The following is a 12587-nucleotide window of genomic DNA, read 5'->3' on the forward strand; positions in this document are numbered from 1 at the left end:
GAGTGCAGGATGAGTTAATTCAGGGTCATGGGGCAGGGATTTGATTAGATTAATACTTGTTCCATAGATCATGAATACGACACTTCGTAATGATGTGGAACGTGTCAGGATGGTGTGCAGTGTAGGAGCTAGCAGATATTAACACCAGGAGAATTACAGGATTGAAAAGGGGGGGGGGGGGTTGGATACAGATGGCATGGGCCGTGAAGCAGCCATTGAAGCAAAGCATGTTGTGCTCAGTACGTCTTCTGCCATTGGATGATCAGCTCTGCTCTTAAATAGAATACAATAAGACATATCTTAACTTCCAGTGACCAGAAAAATTCTGGTACCTGGCTATCTCAGCTTTTTAGATGACAGATGACACTTCATTCTAATATACTTTCTTGCATCTTCTATGCTGTATCAAGTTCTTTTTTGTTACAGCAGGAGGAAATGAGTTGATTTTTAAGGTCATGTTTGCAAATTTATCTATTTATTTTGTAGTTGTCTGTAGATCTACATCTATATGTATTTTATGTAAGCCAACTTATGACGTTGGACAGAGGGTACATCCTTTGTGTACCATTGTCACTTCCTCCCTTTCCTCTTCCAGTTATGAATGCTTAGAGGGGAAAAATGAATGTTGGTGAGCCTCAGAGTGAGTTTAACACACTAATTTTAATTTTATCTTCATGGTCTTTGCATGAGGTAGCCATAGGGGGAAGCAATATATTGGTTGACTCTTCTAGGGATGTACACTCTCAGAACTGTAACAGTAAACCACACTGTGATACACGTCCATTTTCCACTACATAAATGAACCTGTAATGAAACTCACTGCTGTTTCTTGAATCTTCTTTAGTTCTTCTCTAAATCGTATGTGGTGCAGATTCCAGGCTGATGTGCAATGTTAAAATATTGGTCAAATGAGGGCTTTGAAAGCTACCTCCTTCCTCCTTTGGTGCACTACACTTTATGAATCTTCCAATGAATTTGTTGAGCATCTGTCTTACCTGCAATCAGTTTTATGTAATTATCCCACTTTAAAACCCTCCATACACATACTCCTAGATATTTTGTGGATGTGACTGCTTTTGGTTATTCTGCAATCATGTAATTGTACAATAACAAATATTCTACCTATCTGTGTGCAATATATTTAATGTGTCAACTGCCCGTCCTTATACAAAGTGTTGATCCTCTGTAGGTCTTACTCCATTTTGCTACAATTTTCTAGTTTTGTGACTTTTCTTTATGCAACAGTATCAATCACAAAAGATCGCATGGAACTTCTGCTGTTATCTGCTAGATCATTTATATAAATAATGAAAATTGATAGTCCTGTAACATTCCATTGGGATGCAACAAAGTTTCTTTTACATCTGAAAATCTCTCTCTATTGAAAATGACATGCTGTGTTCTGTTTGCTTGAAACACTTCAGTCCAGTCATAGAGTTGGTGTAATATTCTATATCCTCACATCTTGTCTAGTAGACAGCAGTGTGGAAGAGTTTCAAATGCCTTCCAGTAGCCAAGCAACACAGCATCAACCTAGGCTCCAATAGCTACTGCTTACTGAGTCTTGTGGACAAACAGAGTGAGCTGGGTTTGGTATGATTATACTCTTGGAAACCTATGTTATTCCCTACAGAGGAGTTTTACTATGTCCAGAAATATCATAATACATGTGCGTAATATTACGTTCCAATGTTCTATAAGTGGTGGACATCACAGATACTGGCTTGTAGTTTTGTACATAAATTTGATGACCTCTCTCAAAAACTGTACACCTCTCTAATTACTAGGAATGCTTTACTCCTCCAGGGACCTACAGTGTACAGCTGCTAGAAAAGCAGATAGTTCTTTAATAACTCTCTTTAAAGTCGTGTTGGTATCCCATCAGGTCCAGTGGGCTTTCCTCTGTTGAGAGATAGCTGTTGATTTTCTATCCCATGATAACTTACTTTGATGTCTGTTATTTTGATGCTCATGCAATAAATAAATGAGGAACTGCAACGTGATTTTGCTCATTGAAACAGTTTTGGAGGCTCCCCCCCCCCCCCCCCCCCCCTCCTCGTGGGGCTCATGGCTCTTTTGTTTGTGCTTAGCAACCATGGGGCCCCAAGCTATTGTTGCCCATTCTTCCTTCTGGGGCTGCGTTTCCTTCCCCCTACCCCTGCCTCCCCATCATGACTCCTTCCCCACTGCCTCCTCCTTCCTCTCTGTGTTCTTATGCTGACCTGGATATCTACCTGGTTTCTTGTATTCCTCCCAGCTTCCTGTTTGGTGTTTCTGGTCCCTCTTTGAGGACTGACCTCCACTACTAAATTTTCCTGCCTGTAGAATGAACCATTTGGGAAAGAACTCGCTCCCTAGCATCTCTGGTGTGGATTCCTCCCCCCCCCCCCCCCTCCCTGTCCTATCTCCAACTCCCCATTTCTCATTTCTGCCCTCCTCCAACTCCCCATTCCTACCTACCTCCAACCTGCCATTCCTTCCTACCCCCACCCCCTAGGTCACCAGCCTGTGTAGCCAGTTAAGTGGTGGGGCTGTTATATATCCATCTGGCTGAGCCCTATGACAGCACATGTATCACACTTCTGACACCTGAGCTGTTTCTGGTATGTGTAGTGTAAGGGGTGGGTGCAAAATTGAGTTCTTTCTAAAGAACTGAAATGCCTCCTCATCTAATTGTTTGGACCATAATAAGGTTCCAAGGCAGAAGTTTCACTTCTGGGACTGTCATTAAACAGTCTACAGAGATTAGAGTAAGAGAACAACTGATCAATCACGATAGTGGTTACATTGTTTGTTAGGCCTGGGGACCCACAAGTAGTCTGATTAAAAGGAGGAGTGAGATACCAACAATGAGCTGATGTGGTGGGAAGATGGAGCAACATCAGAGATGCCACTGGCTCATATCCGTGGGTACAGAGGACAGAACAATGTGTTGACGGGAGTGGGAAGGAGAGGTCGTGGAGGGGGGGGGGGGGGGGTGCTAAGGGCAAACTAAAGAGATGGCAGCAGGTCAGAAGGAAAGGAGAAGGATATAAGTGCCATGCCAAACAGTTGGTTCATCTCCACACCTGATGATGCCAATGTGGTTAATTGTTGAAATAGGGATCTGCAGTTGTTCACCCATGAACTATTTTGTTACTACCTTCCCTCAGTATTTCTCATGTTGCTGTTCTGTATTCCTAACTGTACTCTATGAATTGTGGTATGATAATTCTATTGTTTGTCAAATATTTGTATAAAAAGAAAACGAACTGTCCTCTTTGTTAAATACTATAATTCATACTTTGATTCAGTGATACTACATTATTCTTTGTCAGTTTCATGATTAAAATTGCAGTTCCCCTTAGAAACTATATAATACAGTACAGGAAAGGCTTCTTTTTCACTCTTCAGTGTGCCTTACATGTCATATTAAATTCAATCCTACCCACATGGAGTACTGTGGGATGAGTGAGTGTAAAGGATTACACTGCTATGATGATGTTTTGTACCAGTATATTTAAGTTTAATTGCATTTTTTCCATGTTACAGAGCCCTGTTCTGTCGGAGTTCCTACCTACGCTTTTACTGTGGACAGCATCTGCTCTGTTACCGGTTATTGTTGCATATTCTGATCAATGGCTCTCTCACTGGACACGATCTGAGCAGAACCACTCAATTATGCGCAAAACCTTTATCTTCTTGCTGTTCATGGTCCTCATTCTGCCTTCTCTGGGACTCACTAGGTAACTAATACTTTATTGTGAGTAATTCAGTTTGTTTCACCCGCCTCTAATTCTTCGGGTCAGTGGAAGTGATGACTTGCTGCTCAGCACCACCTATGTTTTGTTAATAGTGATCTATCCTATTACACACACCATGCCTTTAAAGAAGTATATTTAAAATCTGTCAAATAAAATTTTTCTTATTTTGCTTATGATGCCTGGATCACTGTTCACTGTGATCAGTCAGGTCCTCATATTCCCCTGTCAACTAAGAAGAGCTTAACATTATCAATATTCTTGGTGTTACTTTTGCATCAATACTGCTAGTGAAAGAGTCTTTGCTGTCGCTTCTCCTCTTACTTGGTATATGTTAGACCATAGTTCTGTAAATATGTTAAAATTTGCACTGTGTATTCCATACACTTATGGAACAAATGATGGTGTCGCCTGGGCTCAGAGGTCATTTTTGGGTCATTCTGGTGACTGGCAGAGAAGGTTGAGAAGGCCAGCCTTGCACGAGTTTCAGCGAAGCTCACAATGTGCAGCATTGTGGCCCCTTAGTTCTGAGTTGAGTGGAAGGACTGAACCAGAGGCTTTGAAGGTTCTGTAACAAGCTAGGCTGTGACTTTGTGGTGCCATAGGGTTCATAACTGTAGGGTCCTCTTAAATAGCACAGGTGTGCACTACACATCAGAGGTTGCTACTCAGATAGCTCACAGTGTGTGGGGTGGACACAAGGGCTTTTTAGATTAAAATGGCTCCATCCAATCCAGATAATGATAGCTGTATGAAACCCAGAAATATCAGTGTAAGATCAAAAGAGTTGCCTCTCATAGGTGAGAGTATTAAAATCCTAATGGTAAACTGCCAAAGCATTTGCAACAAAGTGCCAGAGTTTGAAGTGCTAATGAAAAGCAGTGAAGCTCACATAATACTAGGTACAGAAAGCTGGTTAAAACCTGAAATTGATAGCAGTGAGATTTTTGGGGAAGATTTAAGTGTATATAGAAAGGATAGGCTTATTGGAAATTAAGGTGGTGTGTTTCACAGTAGGCAGAAAACTCAAATCCATAAAGTTAGAAATTGAAGCTACATGTGAGATTGTTGGGGCAAGACTTGGTTCAGGTGTGGGCATAAAATGATAATTGGATCCTTCCATTGCCCAGCATACTTATCTCCTGATGTAATTGAAAACTTTAGAGAAACCTCAGTTCACTTGTACTTACGTTCCCCAATCATACTATAATCATCCAACAATATTTGGGAAAATTACAGTTTTGTTAGTGGTGTGCGTGATATGACATCTGGTGAAACTTTACTAAAAGCCTTCTCTGAAAACTACCTAGAGCAGATAGCCCAGAACACCACTCACAGTGGCAGCATATTGGATCAAATGACAACAAATAGACCTGATCTCTTTGAGGATGTCAGCATCCAAACTGGTATGAGAGACCATGACATAGTTGTGGCAACAATGATTACCAAAGTACAAAGGACAACTAAAATGAGCAGAAAGATATAAATGTTCAGTAAATTAGACAAAAAAAATCAGAAATGTTGTCTCTCAGTGAGGATCTTGACACTTTCAGCACAGGGCAGGAGCTTGTAGAGGAACTCTGGTGCAAGTTTAAAAGAGTAGTTGAATGTGCACTGGGTTGATATGTACCCAACAGAACAGTTCATAATGGGAGGGAACCTCCATGGTATAAAGTCACTGTAAAAAAACTTGTAAAGAAACAGAGATTATTGCGTAATAGGTGTAAAATCAAGTGATCTTTCACAAAACCCAAAGAAATTCTGGTTGTACGTAAAGAATGTTAGTGGCACCGAAGTTAGTGTCCATCCTTCATGAATTAGACAGGAACTGAAACGGAGGGTAGTAAAGCAAAAGCTGAAATGCTTAACTTTGTTTTCAAATGTCCTTTTCCAAAGGAAAACTCAGGAGAATTGCTCCAATATAACCTTTGTGCCACTGAAAAGATGAATGAAATAAATATTAGTGTCAGTGGTGACACAGCCGAAATCATTAAAATTGAGCGAAACATCCAGGCCCTGATGGGTTCTATGTCAGATTCTGTACTAAATTTGGAGCTCAGTTAGCTCCCTTTTCTAACTATAATCTATCGTAGAGCCCTTGAACAAAAAACTGTGCCCAGTTCTTGGAAAAAGGCAAAAATCACACCGGTGTACAGGAAGGGTAGTAAAAGTGGTCCACAAAACTACTGTCCAATGTTGTTGACGTCAGTTTGTTGTAGAATCTTAGAACACATTTTAAGCTCAAGCATAATAGGATCCTGAACAGAATGACCACCTTAATGCCAACCAGCAGGGATGTAAAAAACATTTATCTTGTGAAACCCAACTAGCACTTTTATCACATGACATATTGAAAGCTTTGAATTGAGGCAGTCAGGTAGAGGCTGTATTTCTTGATTTCTGAAAAGCATTTGACTCAGTACCACACCTACACTTATTGTCAAAAGTATGATCATATGGGGTGTCAAGTGAAATTTGTGACTGGATTGAGAACTTTTTGATAGGGAGGACACAGCATGTTATCTTGGATGGAGAGTCATTGTCAGATGTAGAAGTAACTTTGGATGTGCCCCAGAGAAGTGTGTTTGGACCCTTTCTGTTCATGTTGCATATTAATGACCTTGCAGATAATATTAATAGTAAGGTGGTGCGGTTATCTATAATGAAGTACAATCTAAAGAAGCTGCATAAATGTTCAGTCAGGCCTTGATAAGATTTCAAAGTGGTGCAAAGGTTGGCAACTTGCTCTAAATGTTCAGAAGTGTATCAATTTGCACTTCACAAAATGAAGAAACGTAGTATTCTATGACTATAATATCAGTGAGTCACTCTTGGAATTGTCCAACTCATACAAATAGTTGGCTGTAACACTTTGTAGGGATATGAAATGGAGTGATCACATAGGTTCAGTCATGGGTAAAGCAGGTGGTAGACTTAAGTTTATTGGTAGAATATTCGGGAAGTGCAATCAATTTACAAAGGAGATTGCTTACAAATCATTCATGCAACTGGTTCTAGAATATTGCTCAAGTGTATGGGACCTGTATCAGAGAGGACTAACAGCAGATATTGAATTATACAGAGAAGGGCAGCACAAATGGTCACACGTTTGTTTAATCCTTGAGAGTGTGTCACAGAGATATTGAAGGAACTGAACTGGAAGATCCTTGAAGATGCATGTAGACTAGCCTGAGAAAATCTGTTTACAAAGTTTAAAGAACCAGTCTTAAATGATTACTCTAGGAATAGACTACGTGTAGCTCACATAGGGATCGTGAGGATAAGATTAGAACAGTTACGGCACACACAATGGCATTCAAAGAACCATTCTTCCCATGCTCCATGTGTGAATGGAATATGAAGAAACCCTAATAACTGGTACATGGGACATGTCCTCTGCCATGTACCTCATGGCAGTTTGTAGAGTATTGATATAGATATTAAAACACACACACACACACACACACACACACACACACACACACACACACACACACACATTGTTTAAACAATGTGAAGATTATGAATTATTTGAGAAAGCATTTTTAATAGAGGTGCACCTCCAAAGATATAGTTTTGTTATGCTACACAATAGTTTGTAACTCTCCTAATTCTCTCATTCAGGTTTTTTTATGTATAATTACCTTAGATGTGCATTTTTACTGGATATAAATGAGATGGTTGGGTACACACTGCTGTTTACAGTTGAGTTATGTACCTGTTATAGGCCATGCATCCTCTTTGGAATATTTAAGTCTGAAATGAGAAGCAGGAGCAGGCCACAACAGAACTATGCTGCATGGGATGCATGGTGTGAGACATGTAAAATACCCTCAAACGTCAAGAAGAAAATAATAATTCCTATTTCATCATTTTAAGATGTCATGGTTGCAAAATATTGACGCAAATTATTTACACGAGGCTGGAAAAATGGTAAAGCTGACATTGAGGAAGGTCAGCTTGGTTTCCAGAGAAATGCAGGAACACACAAAGCAATACTAGATGTACAACTTATCTTAGAAGACAGCAAGGCTTACTTTTATATCATTTGTAGGTTTAGAGAAACAAACATTTACTGAAAAACACTCCTTGAAAATCTGAAGGTAGCAGCAATAAAATATTGGGAGATATTTGGTTATTTCCAAATTGTATAGAAACTAGACTGGAGTTATGAGTCAGACAAGAAGAAAAGCAGTAGCCAGTTGAGGAGGGGGATAGAGAAGGTTGTAGCCTATCCTCAATGTTATTCAATCTTTACATTGAGCAAGTGGTATTAGGGAAAAAAAGATGGGTAATTAAATTTCAGGATGAAATAAACATTTTAAAGTTTACTGATGATATTGTAATCCTATCGGAGATGGCAAAAGACTTGCAAGATAAATTCAGTGGCATGGATACTGTCTTACGAAGAGGTTATTATATGAACATCAACAAAAGCAAAACCAGGGTGATAGATATAGCTGAATTAAATCAGGTGGTGCTGAGGGAATTAGATTAGGAAATGGCAGATGAGTAGTATTATTTGGGCAGCAAAATAAGTGGCGATGGTCAAAACACAGAAGATATAAAATGTAGTCTGAAAATAGCAAGAAAAGCACTTTTGTAAAAGAGATATTTAACTCTGAATGTGAATTTAAGCACTGGGAAGTCTCTTCTGAAGGTATTTCCTTGTGTACAGCTTTGTGTGGAAGACAAGAAATAGTTCAGACAAGGAGAGAGTAAAAGCTTCCACAATCCAGTGCAACTGAACAATTTTGAACATTGGATGGGATAATTGAGGTGCTATGAAGTCAAAATGGATGAAGATGGAATTTATTGCACAGCTGTACTAAAAGAGGGGATTGGTAGGTAGGACACATCTTGAGGCACAAGGAGTTGTCAGTTTGGTAATGTAAGGAGTGAAAATTATAGAGGTAGACTAAAACTTTGACAGTAAGCAGATTCAAATAGATGCAGGTTGCAGTATAGCTTGTTCACAAAGATATGAATAATGGCTACCTAATTCTGTATCAACAGAAGGCACTAGACTTTGGTGCACTCATGTTTTGCGTTTGCCCACTGCCAACCTCAGCAATCTAATACAGAGCATTGATTAAGAAGTCATTGCGAAGTGATTGTTATGTCGTGTTGTCACAAATGAATACCTATCTGATGAAACAACTTCTGGCCCGTCATGGGCAGTGTCTCATACTCCTTGGATAAGGGCAAGGGGTGATACTTAATGGCGTGAAGCTAGAAAAATAATTAGTGATGCCACTAAGTGCTGCAAGCAGAAGAGCTGAAACAAATATGAGGTCTGTCCAAAAAAAATGGTGTGTTGCAGTGTCATTTAGCTGGCATGTCTGCACACTCCTGTGTTCAGTATGTAACTGCTGGAAGTTTCATTGTTGCCTGTCTGTTGTTGCCTGTCTGTTGTTGCCTGTCTGTTGTTGCCATGTCTGTTGTTGCCATGTCTGTTGTTGCCATGTCTGTTGTTGCCATGTCTGTTGTTGCCATGTCTGTTGTTGCCATGTCTGTTGTTGCCATGTCTGTTGTTGCCATGTCTGTTGTTGCCATGTCTGTTGTTGCCATGTCTGTTGTTGCCATGTCTGTTGTTGCCATGTCTGTTGTTGCCATGTCTGTTGTTGCCATGTCTGTTGTTGCCATGTCTGTTGTTGCCATGTCTGTTGTTGCCATGTCTGTTGTTGCCATGTCTGTTGTTGCCATGTCTGTTGTTGCCATGTCTGTTGTTGCCATGTCTGTTGTTGCCATGTCTGTTGTTGCCATGTCTGTTGTTGCCATGTCTGTTGTTGCCATGTCTGTTGTTGCCATGTCTGTTGTTGCCATGTCTGTTGTTGCCATGTCTGTTGTTGCCATGTCTGTTGTTGCCATGTCTGTTGTTGCCATGTCTGTTGTTGCCATGTCTGTTGTTGCCATGTCTGTTGTTGCCATGTCTGTTGTTGCCATGTCTGTTGTTGCCATGTCTGTTGTTGCCATGTCTGTTGTTGCCATGTCTGTTGTTGCCATGTCTGTTGTTGCCATGTCTGTTGTTGCCATGTCTGTTGTTGCCATGTCTGTTGTTGCCATGTCTGTTGTTGCCATGTCTGTTGTTGCCATGTCTGTTGTTGCCATGTCTGTTGTTGCCATGTCTGTTGTTGCCATGTCTGTTGTTGCCATGTCTGTTGTTGCCATGTCTGTTGTTGCCATGTCTGTTGTTGCCATGTCTGTTGTTGCCATGTCTGTTGTTGCCATGTCTGTTGTTGCCATGTCTGTTGTTGCCATGTCTGTTGTTGCCATGTCTGTTGTTGCCATGTCTGTTGTTGCCATGTCTGTTGTTGCCATGTCTGTTGTTGCCATGTCTGTTGTTGCCATGTCTGTTGTTGCCATGTCTGTTGTTGCCATGTCTGTTGTTGCCATGTCTGTTGTTGCCATGTCTGTTGTTGCCATGTCTGTTGTTGCCATGTCTGTTGTTGCCATGTCTGTTGTTGCCATGTCTGTTGTTGCCATGTCTGTTGTTGCCATGTCTGTTGTTGCCATGTCTGTTGTTGCCATGTCTGTTGTTGCCATGTCTGTTGTTGCCATGTCTGTTGTTGCCATGTCTGTTGTTGCCATGTCTGTTGTTGCCATGTCTGTTGTTGCCATGTCTGTTGTTGCCATGTCTGTTGTTGCCATGTCTGTTGTTGCCATGTCTGTTGTTGCCATGTCTGTTGTTGCCATGTCTGTTGTTGCCATGTCTGTTGTTGCCATGTCTGTTGTTGCCATGTCTGTTGTTGCCATGTCTGTTGTTGCCATGTCTGTTGTTGCCATGTCTGTTGTTGCCATGTCTGTTGTTGCCATGTCTGTTGTTGCCATGTCTGTTGTTGCCATGTCTGTTGTTGCCATGTCTGTTGTTGCCATGTCTGTTGTTGCCATGTCTGTTGTTGCCATGTCTGTTGTTGCCATGTCTGTTGTTGCCATGTCTGTTGTTGCCATGTCTGTTGTTGCCATGTCTGTTGTTGCCATGTCTGTTGTTGCCATGTCTGTTGTTGCCCTGTCTGTTGTTGCCCTGTCTGTTGTTGCCCTGTCTGTTGTTGCCCTGTCTGTTGTTGCCCTGTCTGTTGTTGCCCTGTCTGTTGTTGCCCTGTCTGTTGTTGCCCTGTCTGTTGTTGCCCTGTCTGTTGTTGCCCTGTCTGTTGTTGCCCTGTCTGTTGTTGCCCTGTCTGTTGTTGCCCTGTCTGTTGTTGCCCTGTCTGTTGTTGCCCTGTCTGTTGTTGCCCTGTCTGTTGTTGCCCTGTCTGTTGTTGCCCTGTCTGTTGTTGCCCTGTCTGTTGTTGCCCTGTCTGTTGTTGCCCTGTCTGTTGTTGCCCTGTCTGTTGTTGCCCTGTCTGTCGTTGCCCTGTCTGTCGTTGCCCTGTCTGTCGTTGCCCTGTCTGTCGTTGCCCTGTCTGTCGTTGCCCTGTCTGTCGTTGCCCTGTCTGTCGTTGCCCTGTCTGTCGTTGCCCTGTCTGTCGTTGCCCTGTCTGTCGTTGCCCTGTCTGTCGTTGCCCTGTCTGTCGTTGCCCTGTCTGTCGTTGCCCTGTCTGTCGTTGCCCTGTCTGTCGTTGCCCTGTCTGTCGTTGCCCTGTCTGTCGTTGCCCTGTCTGTCGTTGCCCTGTCTGTCGTTGCCCTGTCTGTCGTTGCCCTGTCTGTCGTTGCCCTGTCTGCTGCTGCCTGTCTGTTGCTGTTCAGTGTTCTATTGAATAGAACATTGTGTTGCACAGTTTGTGAATTTTGAGATAGCAGAGTTAGAGTATCAGAGAGTGTGCATTAAATTTTAGATGAAACTCAAGAAAATCTTTACTGAGACAGATCAAATAATGCAGGAAGCCTACAGTGATGAATGCTTAAGCCGTTCTCAGTGTTACCATTGGCTCACACTGTTTAAAAATGTCTGGATGGAAGTTACAGATGACCCTTGTTCAGAACACCCTTTGATGTCTACTGATGATGCTTGCATCAGGAATGTAAGAAAAATTGTGCATCCCAGTCAAAGACTGACTGTCGGAGAGATTGCAGAAGAATGTAACATTTCAGGTGGAGCACGTCACAAAATCATGACCTAGCATCTTGGAATGCATCATGTTGCTGCCAAGTTCATCCCACGGCTCATGACTCAAGATCAGAAAGACCTTCACCTCACAATCCACAAAGAGCTTTTGGATTGCGCTAATGAGAATGAGATGTTTCTTAAGAGAACCATAACTGGTGATGATACTTGGGTCTACAGTTATGATGTTAAGATGAAGGTTCGTTCTTCATAGTGAGTCAGGAAAGGTTCTCCAAGACCAAGAAAGGCCCATTAGGTCAGGTCAAATGTCAAAGCCATGCTGATAGTTTTCTTTGACTTCGAAGGATTAGTTCATCATGTATTCTTGCTACAGGGACAAACTGTTAATCAGTGGTGTGATGCCTGCAATATAATGGAGAAGGAAAAGGCCTGAAATGTGGTGAGACAATTCATGGCTCTTGCATTACAATAATGCACCCACACATTCATCTTTGTTGGTGCATGACTATTGCACAAAAAGCAAAATCACTTGCTGCAGACTTTTTGTTATTTCCAAAGTCGAAAACCCTGTTGAAAGGATGATCTGCAGCGATGGATGAGAAAAAAATTCACAGATGGTGCTTCACACAATCTAGCAAGAGATGTACAAAGACTGCTTCTGGAAATGGAAAAGGCATTGGGGATGATCTACCAACTGCAGAGAGGAGTATTTCAAAATAAGTAAAAGGTAAGCATAGAAAAATTTTGTGGACAAAGTTCTGGAATTTTTTGAACAGACCTCGTATTTGCTTCATCCTCTTTCTCAGCTGATAAGATGAACAGTGGTGTAATAGGAGCAGACT

General features: G+C 41.5%; 1 protein-coding gene across 2 annotated transcripts in view; it reads left to right on the forward strand.

The window, feature by feature from the left end:
* Positions 1-12587, forward strand: part of LOC126162680 (CSC1-like protein 2) — a 201547-nt gene that overhangs the window by 154867 nt on the left and 34093 nt on the right. For both annotated transcript variants that reach the window (XM_049919333.1, XM_049919334.1), the window contains exon 12: positions 3532-3725. In XM_049919333.1, coding sequence (XP_049775290.1) covers positions 3532-3725 — 194 coding nt within the window. The remainder of the gene's footprint in view (positions 1-3531; positions 3726-12587) is intronic.

This window comes from Schistocerca cancellata, chromosome 2 (assembly GCF_023864275.1).
Source record: "Schistocerca cancellata isolate TAMUIC-IGC-003103 chromosome 2, iqSchCanc2.1, whole genome shotgun sequence".
NCBI lineage: Eukaryota > Metazoa > Arthropoda > Insecta > Orthoptera > Acrididae > Schistocerca > Schistocerca cancellata.